We start from the raw sequence: 15,869 nt of genomic DNA, 5'->3' as shown, positions 1-15,869 counted from the left end.
CATGAATTCTGCGCCCGAGCTTGAAGCTTTGAAGTTTGAACAGATGAGCTCGATCGAGGATGTTTTCCGAGTCCTCCACAAATCCGCCAGTACCGAGAGCTAGTTTTAACTCAGCGATAAGCCATTGTGATTATTGTTGCGCTTCGTATTTCAATTGTACGACCTTGTCAGTTTCTGATGCATACTAGAGATGTCGATCAATCTTTTTTACAAGTACCGAGTGCTGCCAGGGTTGAGCTCAGCAACTCAGCAACGGCTTACGGTGATTTTGTTGTTTTCCTCCCAGTATCGTTAATTTTTCGTTGTATACCACGTCAAATACCTAGGACCAGGTCCTGGGTATACTAAGTATAGCAACCTCAATGTGGGGTGTCAACACGTGGTACATCATGTTAGAGAACTCGCGCAGCGCTGGATGCAAGTTGGTGCCATATCACAATAATACAAAGATATGCTAGTGAAGTGGTCAGGAAGTAGTGATGCGTGACGGAAGGGGTACATTGAAGATTAACATCAAGTCTATGATTATCCTGACACCATTCTTCGTTCCCGCTCCCTCGTCTTCACGCCTGGACCAAACCGCTCCTGGAAGCTTATCAGTTCCTCCATCAGTTCCTCCATCATCTTCATCGTCGAAGGTGCTGATGCATTCCCATGACTGGCGTCCCCCGGCGAAGACCCGTCGATAGGGATAGTGGCGGTACTGTCCAAAACCATAGGTGAGCCCAAAGTATCGCCTCCACCGACTTCGCGATCGTCATGAGGTGATGGATTTGTGGAATTGAAAGCTTGTGCTTTCATAGCTCTCAACGCTTTCTCCAGCGCGTCCCTCCGACGGCCACGGTCAAGCGCCCCAGCTTGTTCCCTTCCCACCCACTCTACCAGCGCACGCACGCGCTTGTTCATATCCCCCACACTCATTCGTTTACTGGGCCATTTGACCTTCACGCCCCTCTCCATGGTCCGGTCGACCGACTCTCTTGGCCCAACGCCCGAACCGCGGACTTCCAGGGGACGGGGCGTGTCTGTCGGCAGCATAGGTTCCAGGTGGGCAAGGTAGTCTGGTAAGTTCCATGACGTAAACATTGGTTGTTGGGAGACAGCATAAGCATGGGAATTGCGGTATGCGCGAGAATTCTCTGAACTGGCAATAGCGACTCCACCGGCGCGCCTAGGGTCAGTTGGCACGCTCCCAGCGTGAGAAGATGGAGGTGGTCTTTTGGGTGTGGGGTTTGTTTTGTTCCGGAGGTTTACCGCAGGTCGCTTACTGGGACCGGCAACTTGAAATTGATTAAGTCACGTGAGTTTTATCCTTTGTTATGTGGAGTGCTACTCGCATACCTTCTTCACCTTCAGCGACAGCGACTGCATCTTGATTAGCAACTGCTGTCTTTCGTGATCCACCGCCTCTTCGATTGCGGTTGCCGGACTTCGCGCCACCACCTGCCCTTTTGGCTGGAGGAGCTGGTATATCCTCTGGCACGGCTGTAGCTACTTCTGGCTGATGATCAGAGGCAGTTGAGGCTGATCGTGTGCGTTTCTTGGGTAGACTGTCATGACGTCAGACAAAGCAAAGCAAATGAGCATAGCAGGAACACTGACACGTCGTCCTCTGTACGCTTGCGCTTTTTGCGACTGTTCGAATCCGGATCTTCGTGGCTTTCAGCCTGACCGTTGACACTCCCATTTGTTTGAGCGGGACGGGGTTCTGTCACGGCTGCAGCTTCTGCTGCCGTCGTTTCAAGGATCTCTTTTAAGCTTTCGTCAAACGCCGCGTCGCGACTGTTCATCGTGTTCCTTCGTTTGGGGGGTTTCAAAAGGTGCGTTGGAGAGTGTGATCGTGAAAGACGCGAAGTGGTATGGTGCGAGTTGGCAGATGATTGGCGAGGTTTTTTGGCTAATCTCCTGGGGAAATGAAACTGGTCAAAACAAGATAGTGGACACGGAGTGACAGACGGCTCACTTTAAAAGGTCCTGGTGGCGCTCAGGCTTGCATTGTTCACAGTGGTATTCGTCCTGGAGATCTGCTTCGTGCTGATACCCCATGCACAGGCCATGCTGCCAAACGTTGCAGGTTTCACACTGAACCATGAACTCTCCTGCGTCGGCATCCTCCTCTGTCGAAAAAGTGAGAGAATGATTGATATATAGTCGAAGATAACATACCATTCTGGCCACATATACAACGCGTGATACCCTGTTCCTCTGGGTCATCGTCCTGAGGGTCTGCGGCGCTTCCGGTATTAGAGTTGTTGAGTTTATGGGAAGCCGATTCGATCAACTGGTCAGTGGATGGCAGGTTTTTCTCCTTGCCGTTGGCCTTGCGCTTTGCGCGCCCGTTTGAGTTCCCATGGCTGGAGTTGGTGCCATTGGTAAGAGCATTCTTGGTAGGGACATGCTCCTCAGGATCCTCTTGCTTCAAACGCTTTGTGCGGTTGTTGTTGTTGTTGTTGTTGTTGTTGTTGTTGTTGGAGAGTATGGCAGGACGTGTGATGGCCTCCTTTGTTCGGGGGAGGGACTCAGAAGCCGGGGAGTCTGGTGATTTGGAAGTGCTAGCTGAAGCAGATGGTGCAGACCGCCTTCCTGAACGTCGTGTTTCTCGTGGTGAGAGAGGAGGCCCCATTGTTGAGGACTGGGCCATAAACTGGTTGTGAGCAGGGAGAGGGGAAGAATTTGTTTGGCAAGCTTGTGGTGGATCTGAGTATAGTTTGGCTTTACATTTATTTAGGGCTGGCAGCACACTTGTTATCTTCCGAATCTTCTCTGCACAATCGTTCAACGTTCAGCGTTCAACTAGCTTTTCGTCGCTTTCAATTCCTTCTTCGTTCTTGACTTCACCGGGTTTTCCGCTGCAGCTGGTAGAAAGACTTTAAAAAAACTAGCCAAAGACCGTCCAAGTCTCCGTCAGCTATGGTGACGTTTCAGTTGGGATTGGGTACTAAGACCAGACTCGGTGCGTTCTATCTTTCCCTAATCCTCAAACTGAATGGATGTGCAAGTTGAGTTCTTAGAGTCTCTACCAATGTTCACTGTTCCCCATATACCCCCGCCGTCATGATATCTCGCGCACGTGACCTGTCCATGGGCATATAATGCACGTGTCATTTTCGCGTTTTTAAGAAAATACTTTGTGTAGTTCCTGCAGCTGCAGGCTGACTGGGGTCGGCCAGCTGGCTGCCTCTGGCCATTAATATTGATATCACATATGAGAGATCATTAGTTGTGATCATTCAATTGTACGGTTGCACGCGGTAATGATTCACCAGTTCCGGCAAGCACCGAGTCAAATTTTCCGATTAGCGTAGATCTGTGTCACCTTGACTCGGAATTCGTTCCTATATCCATGACACCAACTATTGCAACTCTAGAGTACTCGTCTAACGCTCCTCAACCTCTCATCTACCCGCGCTTGTCTTCACATCACTTGCTATCTTCAAATGAACCCGATTACCTTCGTCTTATTCTCACTGCTAAAGTATATGAGATCTTGAAGGAAACACCCCTGGTCTATGCTCCAAACCTTAGTGCAAAGCTAGGCAATCAAATATGGCTCAAACGAGAGGATCTACAAGAGGTCTTCAGCTTCAAGATTCGAGGTGCCTATAACTTTATGGCAGGACTATCTGAAGAAGAACGCTGGAAGGGTGTTGTAACATGCAGCGCTGGTTAGTGTGCGTACTTGCAGCGTCATTCGATGCCTTTAGCCATCTTATGATTTCCCCGTCCAACTCACTGACTTGGCACTTTTAGGCAATCATGCGCAAGGAGTAGCTCTTTCTGGCGAACGTCTCGGGATACCCTGTACCATTGTCATGCCAAAGGGTACTCCATCCATCAAAGTTCGTAATGTCGAACGTCTCGGTGCAAAGGTCGTACTCCACGGTGTCGACTTTGACGAAGCCAAGGCAGAATGTGCGAGATTAGCTGCCACCCATGGACTGATTTTTGTTCCTCCATACGACGACCCGCTCGTAATCGCAGGCCAGGGTACCGTCGGCATGGAAATATTAAAACAAATACCAGACTCCGAAAATCTTGATGCCATTTTCGGTGCGGTTGGCGGTGGCGGTCTTGTCTCTGGAATTTGTGAATATGTTAAACGCATAGGCAACCCAAACACAAAAGTGTTTGGTGTCGAGACCTTTGATGGGGATGCCATGGCACAGAGTTTGAAAAGCGGGGCGAGAGTGACTTTAGCCGAGGTCGGTCCCTTTGCAGACGGCACAGCAGTAAGAATCGTTGGCGAGGAGCCATTCAGGATATGCCAGCGACTCTTGGATGAAGTGGTCTTAGTTGACAACGACGAAATATGTGCTGCTATCAAAGATATCTTCGAAGGTAAGGGATCTTTCATTTCTCGTGGAAGAAATCCTCTGCTCATAAGCCTAGAAACTAGGTCTGTCACTGAGCCCTCCGGAGCCTTGAGTCTAGCAGGCCTAAAGCGACACATCATAAATAAAAATCTCGTCGGCGCGAATCGAAAATTCGTTGCCGTTGTCAGTGGAGCCAACATGAACTTTGACCGGCTGCGTTTCGTTGCAGAGCGTGCAGAATTGGGCGAGGGACGCGAAGCACTTCTGAGTGTGGTGGTACCAGAGAAGCCTGGAAGGTAAATCCTTCAATTTACATCATTTCGTTTCGTCCCTTCTATCTGTTCTTAATCGGTTGACTTCTTATCTCCTATGCAGCTTCTTTGCGCTGCACTCCATCATCCACCCGCGAGCAACAACAGAGTTCATATACCGTTTTAACGATCCGAAAACCGCACATATATTTCTTTCATTCAAACTAGATACCTCATCTCGCAAAAAAGAAGTGGAGATGGTGCTTGAAGAAATCAAAAATCAAGGGATGACTGGATTCGATATCAGTGATGATGAAGTCGCCAAATCTCACGCGCGGTACATGATAGGTGGATGCACATCAGTCACAAATGAAAGGGTGTTCCGGTTCGGTACGCATTCCTTTCACATTTCATATTTTCACTTCGCGTTGTGCTTACTAGAACCTCGCGCCAGAATTTCCTGAGCGACCAGGTGCCTTGCGCAAGTTCCTTCAGGGCATCTACCCTGGTCTAGGCTGGAATATATCACTATTCCACTACCGCAATCATGGTGCAGGTTTGTGTAGTGTCTTCTTTGATGAAATTTGTCCCTTATGAATTTGTCGCAGATCTGGGCAAAGTTCTAACGGCCATCCAAGTTCCTCGAGAAGACTACGCGGCATTTGACGAATTTTTGAGCCACTTGGGATATCACTATGTGGAGGAAACTGACAACGAAGTGTACAAGCGGTGTCTTGGAGGACAGCTTACTCTGAATGGATCAACATAGAATCAATGCCGGGGTTGAGCATGAGTGCGTCGGTAAACATAGATTTATGTTGGTATTAATTATAAACCCAACGAAGACTTGAAGAAGGCGTACCCCTCTCTGTGCCTTCGCAAGTACAAACAGGCGAAAATATGAGCCGTACTGTCGGAGAGTCTACTACTCCAGATCTCACTTGATAATTTTTTTAGGGTACTTGAAATCAGAAAGGTTGTTCAGCGCTCCGCTAGTCGCGTATAATTGCTTGATTGAGTCGGTGTCAGTGGAATGCTGTTCCATGACATCCTTGGGAATCATATCAGAGTTTTGATTGATAAGATGGATAACATCAGGCGGTTACATTATCATGGATAAGGATGGTACTAAAACGAAAGCTAGCCTGGGGGTTCCTTAAGCGCATAGGCTCCGGACAAGAGGACAAGAAACGTGGTCTAAATCACAAAAAAGCAGTGGTACAAGTATACATTCGTGTTTGTGTATGTCGTTGCAGATATCTGTAGTACACAAGGTCAGTGGGGGCCTAAACCACGGCGGGGAAATCTACCGTTGGAACCCTGCCTCATCGGCGGTTTTCATCATCCCATCCATCAACCTAGAACCAAAGGATCGACGTGCGAATGGTCACTGGTACGTACTGATGCTGTTGCAACAGAGCTAGCGGTGATTGCGGATGCTGTGGATGGGGATGGAAGGGGACTAAGGAAGCGTTGCATCTCCAGAATGGCTTTAACAGCCACGGATGTTGTAAGACCGCGGTTTCCGATCCTGATACCGGTGGTCGGGTATTTATAGACCCATCCGACCTCCCAGCCTCCGTCTTCGCATTGCAAAGGAAGCAAAGCGCGTAGGTCGACGTTGTTGCGTAGTCCAAGGTACGCACAAAGCCGGAGGCGCATTGAGAGCGCCATAGCATCACCCTCAGCCCCTATGCGCTCCTGAACTCGTTCAATCAGCAGTGGCTTTAGATAGACTGCCAAGTGGACGTCGTTGCTGATTTCAAGCAGCCTCCCAAGGAAATAAAGGAAGCACTCTGGGGTCACGTAGTACCGCGTGCCGTCGAGATAAGCTCTATGCAGGAGCACCTCATGTATCCAGCGAAGGGTGCGGTCGAGCTGATGACCACGTCCATAAGAATAGAACAATGTGAGCACGTTAATGCACACGACCGGATCAAACCGAGGTCGGTGGTGGTCAAAATATGTCTGTGATCACTGACAGGTCGGCCAACTTGAACGCATGCGAAAGACACCTGAATGCACGTACCTGGACAATCCCATCGTCATCAATGTAGTCAAGCATGTCATCCATAACGGAGTGTGCTACATCCTCAGGGCTGCTCGTTACGACCAACCCGAGGGAAGTCGTATCCAAGTCATATGGATACTCTTCAGTAGTTAGCAGTGGTTTTCCTGTTAACAGATCAGCCGACTAGACAATGGTGGTAAGAATTGTTACACACCCTGGAAAAAATTCCACGTCCGGGGTGTATCAGTCAAATTGACGAGATTCCTGACACGGTGTTCATTGGGTGCGCGGGGAAAAAAGGTTATCCTCCCACTTACCGGTCATCAGTCGCCTCCAATATTAGGAGCTGAGCGAAGTTCTCCCGTAAGAAAATGCCGCTGTCAGTTACAGACAGTAGTTTTTTCGCATTAAGGGTCAAGTATTGTCTGCCCCTTTCGACAGGATCTCCAAGTAGGTTATAGAGAGCGCGGACGACTTTGCGGTGATCGTCGAAAACAATTCCACGCATTCCGAGCGAACGCGCGGATAGGACATTCTCCCTTTTATCGTCCACAAATATGGTGCGGGAGGGATCAGCCCCTGTGCTCAAAAGCACTGCCTTGTAGAAGCCAAGGTTAGGCTTCCGCTCACCGACCGCCGCGGATATGAAGATGTCGTCGAACAATGACCAATCAACAGGCTTCGTACGAAGGACTTCATAGTCAGGTGCAGAGATATTTGACATGGCGAAGACATGTAGCATTCCGTTGGAGCGAGCTTTCAGGTGTCGAATAACCGAGATGAGCTCTTCGTTGGACTGCAATGAGTCACTGGCTTCTTGGAATGCACGGCCAACCTCTGCAGCGTCTATAGAGAATTCGCCGCCAACCCTAGTATAACATTCAGCCTGGGAAATCCTCCCCCTCTCGTAGTCAATCCATGTGGGAGAGGACAGAATTCTACGTAGAACCTTTGGGGATATGGAGGTGTTGGTCTGCGGGGACCAAGAGAACAAAACGTCCCCAATGTCGAGGATAAGTGTGGTGTAATTTGAGGTCAATGACATCGGGAGCAAAAAAATGGAAATGGGGTACGACCAGGATAGATTCCTCCATAGATGGCTATTTGAATACTTGGAAATAGAGACCGAAGTGATAAGCTGCTGTGATCCGACCCCAAAGGACATTTTTTTTAAGTTGCTCTGTGCCTAGCATTAACAGGACCTTACACACTAGAGGCGTCGGTAGTCATCGTGTTTACCGTTTATGCTGATTGTTTGAATGTTAGAATAGCAAAGATCTAGAAGGGTCGGAAGTTGCCTTGTTCATCATTTATTTTGACCGTTTGAATGATAGAATGGCATTTGCTTTGGCAAGATCTTTGCGCGGATCTGAGTCAATTTACGGAACCATTGTGATTATCAGCAAACATCCCAACGGAAATGCAGTGTCGAGTAAAAATAAAAATACATACCGAGTCAGCAAAAGCATGTGGTCGGCAAAAGTACGAGGAACTGTTACACGACACTACTGGGTTCTGCGCACCGACTGTGCGAGGTTGAAAAACTTGAATTTTAATTATAAGACTGAACACATACAAATCGGCCTTTGATCGGGGGTTCCACTTTGTTTTGCCGTTCGGTAGAAGGGCCTGGTCCTGTATTGAGGCGGCGATGTTTAGACGGGCAGGTTTACATAGCTGCGGGGAAAGCGAGGACAATAGAATTTCGCAAGCCTGTGTTGGAAATGTCGTGTTTGGACGACTGTATATGATGATGGTGTATAACCACATGAACTTCAATGACACCCGCTTTTCGGCGTATGAAGCGAAGAGGAAGGCACTCGCGGGAGAAATGGACGCCATTCGGAGGCGTCAATGTTGAGCTGGTGGGCAACTTTCACTAGTTTCCTCCTATCGCTGGTGGCGGAAATGTGTCTCTATTCCAGCCATGCAATCCTTCGAAAGACAGCGCAGGGCAGCTTCTTGGTCGAAAGCTATACTAGGTAGTGCTGTTGTTCGCCTGAAAGAACAAGTAAGAACCACCGACCCAGATTGGTTGGACTCGCTGCTGAGCGTTCGCCACGATAGCTGTGGGCATCAAAACGTGGGCTAGTATTCAGTTCTCCAAGCTTGACAGTTGGTTTCTGTGGATGCGTCTTGTGCTCGTGTTCGTCCGATATCGAGTTAACAGTGATCTTGAAAAGTTCACAGCAAAGCACTGAGAACTGAAATAATCTGATTGTTTAGTTTTGTCAACGCAAATTGAGAAGTTAGAACAGGGATGTGACCCGTACTCGATTTCCACAATCTGCTCGTTTAGGTTTGTCAACCCATTGAAATTGCCCACCTTCGACTCGTGCTCGACTTGCAAGTTGCAACTGTGACGGAATTGACCGAGTCCTGTGTATGGGGCCCGTGAATAGTTGACTCCGTGTCCGAGTCCGCGGACTCCGATGCCGACTGCATGACGTAAATTATTTAATAGTTCAAGCTCAAGTTGAGCTCGGAAATGAAAGTCGGGTTGGTTTCATTGGTACTAGTATACTAGTATCTTGTCCGTTAATAGTTAATACTGGCCCGGTGTTCCAAAAATGAAAATGACCCGGCGTTGCATTAAATCACCAGTAGCATCTAAATCTTAACGTGCACGTGTACTGAATCCTACGGTGGCAAGTCCTTTCCAAGATGATGAATGTAACCACAAAACCCACTACTGCCATAGCGGGAGACTATTTTCCAGTCGATATGTATGATAGCATGTACATGCCGTCCCACAGCGACTATGAACAATGTTAGGGGAGACGCAGTTCAAACCCAACACAATGATATTCATTCTCGATCCAGATACGATGCAAAGGCCCAGATGACATGATGAGATACAATAGCTACTCCCAACGTGCTTCTAACATAAAAGATACACCGTGCGACATGGCGAGGTAGGATAGGTACATCCAACATGCAATAAGAAAATCTAATAAAGATAGAGAGGATACACCAAACGATAACAATGAGAGGTGGATACACCGAGCACAGTGAAACAGATATTCGGTGTATAATGAATGAATGACGATGATCCGAAGTGATTTGGACAGATCTATGAACAATAGAATAAAACGAGTGTGGTTGGTCGTATAGAAAAGTGGTTTCAAGAATATGAGAGAACGGCAATATGAAGTTAGCGGCAGTGACAGATACAGGGCAAGGGGAACGTACATAATCGGACGTTGCCTTAGGACGCGTCCCGTACAGGAACAACGTACCAATAGACGATCTTCACAGGCTTTTGGTAAAAGAACGAGCGACGTTGCTGCTTTGCGAGGGCCATTTTAGACCGAAGTGACAGGCACCTCCTGTAGTGGCTAGTCACAGCTTCGATGGTTGACCACCGCCGTTTACAATAGGGGCATTTGTAGAACTCAATACGGTGGACGCTCTCCTTCTGGGCGACCATATTTTTTGGCTCTGTATCCGGGCAATCCTCAAATTCGCAGAGGGCCGTGCCTTTAACTGCCAGCGCGGTTTCGTTAGCTGCCAGTGTCACAGGGCACTCGATCTTTGATTCCATGCAGGCGCGATCCCGACTTCCAAAGGCCGTGAGTTTGAGTTGATGTTTCGGATGAGGTAGAATCACATACCGTTCGGCAATGGCTCGTGAGTCATCGCCGAGTTCAGAGGTCGCGAAAATATCAGCATCGGTAGGAATGTTTCCTCCCTTGGAGTGGCCAGGGGATGGAGGAGGGTGGTTTGCAATAGGGATAGAGCGGCTAAGAAAATCATCAGATAAAATCAGGCGGGTTGGTTAGCTTTGCTTACATTTGAGGAGCGACTTGCCATGGATGGCGCTCGAAATTTAAGTTCATGCAGATGCGATCCCAACTGCTAAAGGCCGTGAGTTTGAATTGATGTTTTGGATGAGGTAGAATCACATACCCATACCGTTCGGCAATGGCTCGTGAGTTATCGCCGACTGCAGAGTCGCTAAGGAACTTATCAGATGGACTGCGTCACTCAACTCGAGATTGAACACCAACCTATCCCAGAACACATCAAAGATCAACGATGGGCTAAATGCGGGAGACATTGTTAGCATATGAAGATACCGAGGTGACATGTGAGTAGACTTACAGAGACATGTTGAACAGTTATATGAAGTGGACAAGATGTCAAGATTGAGTGGAAAGTAAAGAAGATGAGAGAAGTGTAGGAGAGAAGAGTGTCGGCTTTTAACCCTCACAAAGTCAGTCACGTTTCTGGATGCATATTGTGGAACGCATTGTGGCATTAGTTTCGCATTGTGCCGCAACAACATGTCAAAAAAGGCAAGTGTTTGTGGATCATCCACCGGAGGAAACGCACCTGTGGCCTGCGTTACTTCCGTTTGCGGCACCATTTGTGTATCGATGCACAAGCACAAACACCTTCCACGACACGGAGCTCATGCTTTGTAGACCTGGACACGTGTGACGATCAGGCAAGTACCGTGCTTCTTCACTATGACGTTACATGTGCAACAGTACATCTCCGACAAGATTCCAAGAATCGGGCACTGCATTCTCGCGGAGTCTCATCCACGAAGATGAGCTTGTGCAGTGGTACTCCCTTAGGACAGCGGCAAGCGACCTAGAGCACAACAGGATCGCTGACATATTATAGCGGAGAGTTGTGTGATGATGACGCATAGCATCATAGAGGTATTTCTGTGGGGTCAGTTGCATTTTTATTCGTAAACGTGTATAGACACTTACCTTCGCTGCCCGTTGTATCTTAGTTCTTACCTAGAATGAGAGGGCAAAAAAACATATAGAGCCACTCAAAGCACACCAAAATACTTTTTTCAGATGAAACTCGTGGTTTTTGACATTAACGCCTACATGAAGACACTACGAGCTACCTGGCGATGTAACAGAGAGCACACAGCCCGTAATCTCTCATTATAATGCGAGCTCAGGACAGCATGCTCTGTACTGGATGTCAACAGCTATGCTGTGGATGAGGAACATCAAGATACATCACCGATATCAGCTTTGAGACAGCCATATCGACCCGGACGATCCACGTGTCACTTTGTTCATCGCGATCGTGGCCAAAGACATGAAACTGCACGCATAACGCCTGGTCTGCATTGATATTAAAATTCGCGGCAGCACGAAGTTGCGCCAGACTGCCAGCAGGGCCAGCGCATGAGAGTCCAGAAAAGAGATTACTAGTGGACGTTGTTTTGGTCTATTGTCCAAAGGCTTCCAGGAATTTCCTTATGTGGAAGCTTCCTTGGCACTTTGCAACCTCATGCGTTCGAAGTCATTTGATGTTTATGTAAAGCTGAGGCCTATCTCTTATCTATAAGCGCTTTTAAGATTACAATCCTATAGTAAATATTCAAATACTATTATCGAGAAATGGCAAGGATATCCATGTACTATTTTCCGATCTACACTCAATATTACAGCCTCGGCACCGCGATTCATTCTTTTCGGTGCTTTTGGTAGTAGTGAATAAGACCAGTAGTCTGCAGACCGATTTTGTCTCAGCTAACAAACGAAGCCTAGTAAAAAGATAAACGCACCGAACTGTCATGGCCAGTCACATCGGACGGGTGGCCCAGCTGCGATAAAATATTCTTCGCAAGAACTTTTCCAAGTTCAACACCCATTTGATCTACAAAACCCATTCAGCGAACGAGAAACTGCCAACTGCGCGCATTCCTACCGAATGAATTGATACCCCAGATAACACCCTGGGTGAAGATCTTGTGCTCATACAGCGCGATGAGCGCACCGAGGGTTCTGGGAGTCATCAGCGGGAACAAAATGCTGTTGCTAGGCCTGTTTCCCTCAAACACCTTGCTCTTCACGAGCGCTTCGCTTGCACCGCTGCCAACTTCCTTGCGCACTTCCTCCTCTGTCTTACCAAAGGCAAGCGCTTCAGGCTGGGCGAAATAGTTGGAGAGTAAAATACGGTGATGCTTGGAATTCGCGATGGGGTTGTGACTTGTGGCAGGGGCAATGAAATCTGCGGGGATAAGTTTCGTGCCCTGGTGCACTAGCTGATAGAATGAATGTTGTCCGTTAGTGCCTGCAGCACCCCAGATGATGGGCTGCGTGCGAGATCATGTTAGTTTCTGTCGTGCAAATGGTTCTATTGCACTTACTCCTGTCTGGTAGTTAACACGTTGACCACCCTTGGTAACGAACTTTCCATTAGACTCCATGTCTCCTTGCTGGAAGTAATCTGCGAACTTGTGGAGGTACTGGTCGTACGGCAGGAGTGCGTGCGTCTGGGCACCATAAAAGTCGTTATACCAGATACCGATAACGGCCATGAGCACGGGAAGGTTTTTCTCCAGGGGAGTCTCCTTGAAATGCTTGTCCATACCGTGAGCGCCCTTGAGAAGTTGCTCGAAGTTATCATAGCCAATATAAATGGCGATGGACAAGCCTATGGCACTCCACAGGCTGTAGCGCCCACCAACCCAGTCCCAGAAGGCAAACATGTTTGCCTTGTCAATGCCAAACGCAGTGACAGCCTGTGTGTTCGTACTGAGGGCGACGAAGTGCTTTGCAACGTGTGCCTTGTCCTTGGATGTCGCTAAAAACCAATCGCGAGCGGATTCGGCATTGGTGATAGTCTCTTGGGTGGTAAAGGTTTTGGAGGCGATGATGAAGAGGGTGCGCTCGGGATCGCAGAGTCTAAGAGTCTCGGCGATGTGGGTTCCATCAATATTAGAGACAAAGTAGGCGGTTAAGTCACGTTTCGCGTAAGGCTGGAGTGCCTCGGTGACCATAACTGGTCCGAGATCAGAACCACCAATACCGATATTGACGATCGTGTTGATTGTCTTTCCGGTGTAGCCCTTCCATGAGCCACTCCGGATTGCTTCGGAGAACTCCTTCATGTGCGCAAGTACGCTAGCGACTTCATCGACACCAGCCTCCTGGATCTTGAAATCGTCGAAGTTACGAAGAGCAACATGAAGGACTGCGCGATCTTCTGATGTGTTGATGTGCTCGCCAGCAAACATTTTGTCACGGTAGGTCTCAAGCTCTGCCTCGCGAGCAAGGGATAGGAGCGTATCTAAGATGGGTTTGGTAATGAGGTGTTTAGAGTAATCGAGCAAGAACGTCGTGTTCTTGTCGGTTTGGTCGACATACTCGTCGGAGAAATTTGAGAAACGGTTGGGGTCCTGAGCGAAAAGGTCCTTCAGGATGAGCCTGGCGTGTTCGGCATCATACGTCTGCTGGAGCTTCTTCCAGGCACTGTACTCTGATTGCAGGATCGCGGGTGAGTGCAACGCGGGATAAGATAAAGTGTTGATGGACATACCTGAAGCTAGTCTTCCGCTCATAATAACAATATGGTGGTGGGTAAGGCCTTTAGGAGGAAAGGTATGTCTCAGATCTTCCACATATGCTGCCACCTTATATACGTCAGTTTTGCTTCCAATACCCATCGCATCGCAATCGTGAGAACTTATCGGAACCGAAACGTTCTCATTGGTAGATCGCGCACAACCATTAAAACCACTCACAGATTCTTGGAAAATTCAGCCATTGGAGGGCTTTTCTCGCTCACCAGTGAAAGCCAGTGGGACGATGTGATTTTTGTTGCTACCGGCAAGCATTGCCCGGATTACACGTTCATACATGGTACCACGGCACTGAGAATCCTGCAGTCGGGCCTGGTTTCGTTGCATTTCATTTCGGGAGACTGACTGCAGGTAACCTACATCCTTCGATTATCAGGCCTATATATCAGGTCTGACTTCCAACATATGGTGCAAAGGAAGCCTTCGAATAAGGAAATTCCTGGAAGCCTTCGGACAATAGACCAAAACAACGCCCATTAATCTCTCGTCTGGACTCTCGTGGGCTGGCCCTGCTGGTGCAGTCTGGCTCAACTTAGTGCTGCAGCGAATTTTATATCTTCGTCACTGGCGAGGTCCAAGGCACGATATTAAGTCATCTTCCCTAAGTCCAACTGCATCAATAAGCAAGCATCACTCGAATCAAAGGACCCATACCAAATACCACAATCAGCTTGGGAAGCTAAAGGGGGGAAGTAGAAAGTGCGCCGACGGCGTCTATCTTGTCGTCATTACATGGTACAACGAGCCTAAGTGAGCCCGTAAGGTTGAAGGGGGTGTTCCCTTCTGCTTGTTGAGCTGCAGCTGTCACCTTACTCAGAATATTCCTGCGCTCTGATTCATACTGGCGTCTATAGGAACCTGTTTGTTTATGAGGAATACTAAGTCCTCCTTAAACCTAATGCCTCAAGATATGATGCAGCGCCTGTGTATTGTGTGAGCCCATTGACTTATTCCCATTCGTTGGGACATAAGTTTGCTCCCGTCCACATCGGCTGTAAGATGAACATGAGTGACCTGTATTTTCTGGTGGTGATTAGCAAGTATACTTGACCCACCCGAGCGACTACCAGCTTTCAGAACAGAGGTGGGGAATAGAAGATGCGATGCCACAGCCTTTTGTATTTACACCCGCATAGAAGGTGAATCGGGCAGTGTTGAACGTCAGATTACTACTTCCACTAAGCAGCAGAAAATCCTTGAAATATGTCAAAGCGGCAGAAGGACATTCGGCCTCCCACCGATCAGAACAGGAATGAAAGTTGTATCATCAAGGCATGTGTACGATACACTTTAGATGTTGAAAGTGAAGAAAAAGGGCACAGTTAAGCATTTACAACAAGCAATACAGAATACAAATGGCTCAACGTTCAACCCGATTGCTTTGGGACGGTTCTTTGCGTAGAAAGAGCTATCGCCGTTGATTATAGAAGCAGGTTTGATGAGGAGACAGAATAAACAAATTGGCAAATCATCCCTGGCGTGTGGCAATGACAATGGCGCGACATTGTCTGTACGATGTGGCAAACACTATGCTACTGGGCGCGGACTCAACCAGATTATGGGATGTGAAAAGCGCCAGTTGATTCCTTTCTATCCGGGAGTTAGACGTTAGTGGACGAATAGACAACTTACTGCTGTCACTTACCAACATCACCCGAAGCAACTCAGTGTTTCTGCTGTGCCCCTGGCTGCGCTTTGGAGTAGAAATTATCGACTACCACATACGCGGTAAACGCTACTAGTGCAATGCCAAGCCCTGGAAACATGCTAGAAAACATGGCACGGTTCGAGAACACAGGGTGTTTCCGCCACGCTTCCCTCTTCGCCCAAGGGTCACGGAACAAAGGTGGATTGGACATGGCTGGACCGCAGATGAAGCTCATCATAAGTTCAAATGTTATTGAATGACATGTTCAACTTACTTGGGTATTCGTTTGTTTTCGGCTTGTTCA

The 15,869-nt window shown here is 48.2% G+C and overlaps 8 protein-coding genes across 8 annotated transcripts; 1 reads left to right on the top strand and 7 right to left on the bottom strand.

Annotated features, from left to right (window-relative positions):
- Positions 1-357: 357 nt before the first annotated feature.
- On the bottom strand, positions 358-2,707 carry DEU56DRAFT_779687 (uncharacterized protein). The gene is made up of 5 exons (XM_041351906.1): positions 2,167-2,707; positions 1,964-2,117; positions 1,603-1,905; positions 1,342-1,550; positions 358-1,280 (listed from the first exon to the last, which is right to left on the bottom strand). The coding sequence occupies exons 1-5, from the start codon at positions 2,639-2,641 to the stop codon at positions 526-528; spliced, it is 1,896 nt and encodes a 631-aa protein (XP_041212600.1). The 5' UTR covers positions 2,642-2,707; the 3' UTR covers positions 358-525.
- Positions 2,708-3,293: 586 nt separating this feature from the next.
- Positions 3,294-5,523, top strand: DEU56DRAFT_779686 (tryptophan synthase beta subunit-like PLP-dependent enzyme). Its single transcript, XM_041351905.1, has 6 exons — positions 3,294-3,665; positions 3,751-4,338; positions 4,390-4,609; positions 4,689-4,954; positions 5,019-5,120; positions 5,173-5,523. Exons 1-6 carry the CDS (start codon positions 3,344-3,346, stop codon positions 5,331-5,333), a joined length of 1,659 nt encoding a protein of 552 aa, XP_041212599.1. The 5' UTR covers positions 3,294-3,343; the 3' UTR covers positions 5,334-5,523.
- Positions 5,524-5,917: 394 nt separating this feature from the next.
- On the bottom strand, positions 5,918-7,620 carry DEU56DRAFT_728775 (Haloacid dehalogenase-like hydrolase-domain-containing protein; the record flags this gene model as incomplete). Its single annotated transcript, XM_041348060.1, has 4 exons — positions 5,918-6,532; positions 6,594-6,739; positions 6,790-6,839; positions 6,893-7,620. 4 exons carry the CDS (start codon positions 7,618-7,620, stop codon positions 5,918-5,920), a joined length of 1,539 nt encoding a protein of 512 aa, XP_041212598.1.
- Positions 7,621-9,365: 1,745 nt separating this feature from the next.
- DEU56DRAFT_779677 (uncharacterized protein) lies at positions 9,366-9,790 on the bottom strand. The gene has a single exon (XM_041351904.1). It carries the CDS (start codon positions 9,767-9,769, stop codon positions 9,440-9,442), a length of 330 nt encoding a protein of 109 aa, XP_041212597.1. The 5' UTR covers positions 9,770-9,790; the 3' UTR covers positions 9,366-9,439.
- Positions 9,366-10,827, bottom strand: DEU56DRAFT_779676 (uncharacterized protein). The gene is made up of 7 exons (XM_041351903.1): positions 10,680-10,827; positions 10,586-10,618; positions 10,485-10,532; positions 10,368-10,430; positions 10,190-10,318; positions 9,768-10,135; positions 9,366-9,648 (listed from the first exon to the last, which is right to left on the bottom strand). Exons 1-6 carry the CDS (start codon positions 10,685-10,687, stop codon positions 9,784-9,786), a joined length of 633 nt encoding a protein of 210 aa, XP_041212596.1. The 5' UTR covers positions 10,688-10,827; the 3' UTR covers positions 9,366-9,648; positions 9,768-9,783.
- On the bottom strand, positions 10,700-11,454 carry DEU56DRAFT_779674 (uncharacterized protein). Its single transcript, XM_041351902.1, has 5 exons — positions 11,426-11,454; positions 11,300-11,375; positions 11,058-11,251; positions 10,911-11,004; positions 10,700-10,804 (listed from the first exon to the last, which is right to left on the bottom strand). Exons 3-4 carry the CDS (start codon positions 11,231-11,233, stop codon positions 10,923-10,925), a joined length of 258 nt encoding a protein of 85 aa, XP_041212595.1. The 5' UTR covers positions 11,234-11,251; positions 11,300-11,375; positions 11,426-11,454; the 3' UTR covers positions 10,700-10,804; positions 10,911-10,922.
- A 412-nt stretch (positions 11,455-11,866) lies between these two features.
- On the bottom strand, positions 11,867-14,004 carry DEU56DRAFT_779672 (Glc-6-P isomerase; the record flags this gene model as incomplete). Its single annotated transcript, XM_041351901.1, has 5 exons — positions 11,867-12,060; positions 12,118-12,209; positions 12,261-12,648; positions 12,703-13,814; positions 13,875-14,004. 5 exons carry the CDS (start codon positions 13,999-14,001, stop codon positions 12,016-12,018), a joined length of 1,764 nt encoding a protein of 587 aa, XP_041212594.1. The 3' UTR covers positions 11,867-12,015.
- A 1,577-nt stretch (positions 14,005-15,581) lies between these two features.
- DEU56DRAFT_729128 (NADH dehydrogenase 1 beta subcomplex subunit 3) lies at positions 15,582-15,776 on the bottom strand (the record flags this gene model as incomplete). Its single annotated transcript, XM_041348080.1, has 1 exon — positions 15,582-15,776. The coding sequence occupies one exon, from the start codon at positions 15,774-15,776 to the stop codon at positions 15,582-15,584; it is 195 nt and encodes a 64-aa protein (XP_041212593.1).
- Positions 15,777-15,869: the final 93 nt, after the last annotated feature.

The sequence above is a fragment of the Suillus clintonianus genome (assembly GCF_016758775.1).
Source record: "Suillus clintonianus strain FC179 chromosome Unknown DEU56scaffold_10, whole genome shotgun sequence".
In the NCBI taxonomy this organism is placed as follows: domain Eukaryota; kingdom Fungi; phylum Basidiomycota; class Agaricomycetes; order Boletales; family Suillaceae; genus Suillus; species Suillus clintonianus.
Note: the sequence above shows the minus strand (reverse complement) of the source record. Positions and strands in the feature narration are given on the sequence as shown.

Coding starts and splice junctions, on each gene's coding strand:
- DEU56DRAFT_779686 (XM_041351905.1), top strand. CDS start 3,344: ATGACACCAACTATTGCAACTCTAGAGTACTCGTCTAACGCTCCTCAA. Junction 3,666..3,750: donor TGTTGTAACATGCAGCGCTG/GTTAGTGTGCGT, acceptor TGGCACTTTTAG/GCAATCATGCGCAAGGAGTA. Junction 4,339..4,389: donor TATCAAAGATATCTTCGAAG/GTAAGGGATCTT, acceptor TCATAAGCCTAG/AAACTAGGTCTGTCACTGAG.
- DEU56DRAFT_779687 (XM_041351906.1), bottom strand. CDS start 2,641: ATGGCCCAGTCCTCAACAATGGGGCCTCCTCTCTCACCACGAGAAACA. Junction 2,118..2,166: donor TTGTATATGTGGCCAGAATG/GTATGTTATCTT, acceptor CTTTTTCGACAG/AGGAGGATGCCGACGCAGGA. Junction 1,281..1,341: donor TGTCGCTGAAGGTGAAGAAG/GTATGCGAGTAG, acceptor ATCAATTTCAAG/TTGCCGGTCCCAGTAAGCGA.
- DEU56DRAFT_779674 (XM_041351902.1), bottom strand. CDS start 11,233: ATGCGTCATCATCACACAACTCTCCGCTATAATATGTCAGCGATCCTG. Junction 11,005..11,057: donor GGAGATGTACTGTTGCACAT/GTAACGTCATAG, acceptor ACACGTGTCCAG/GTCTACAAAGCATGAGCTCC.
- DEU56DRAFT_779677 (XM_041351904.1), bottom strand. CDS start 9,769: ATGTACGTTCCCCTTGCCCTGTATCTGTCACTGCCGCTAACTTCATAT.
- DEU56DRAFT_779676 (XM_041351903.1), bottom strand. Junction 10,319..10,367: donor TGGCAAGTCGCTCCTCAAAT/GTAAGCAAAGCT, acceptor TGATTTTCTTAG/CCGCTCTATCCCTATTGCAA. Junction 10,136..10,189: donor TCACGAGCCATTGCCGAACG/GTATGTGATTCT, acceptor GGCCTTTGGAAG/TCGGGATCGCGCCTGCATGG.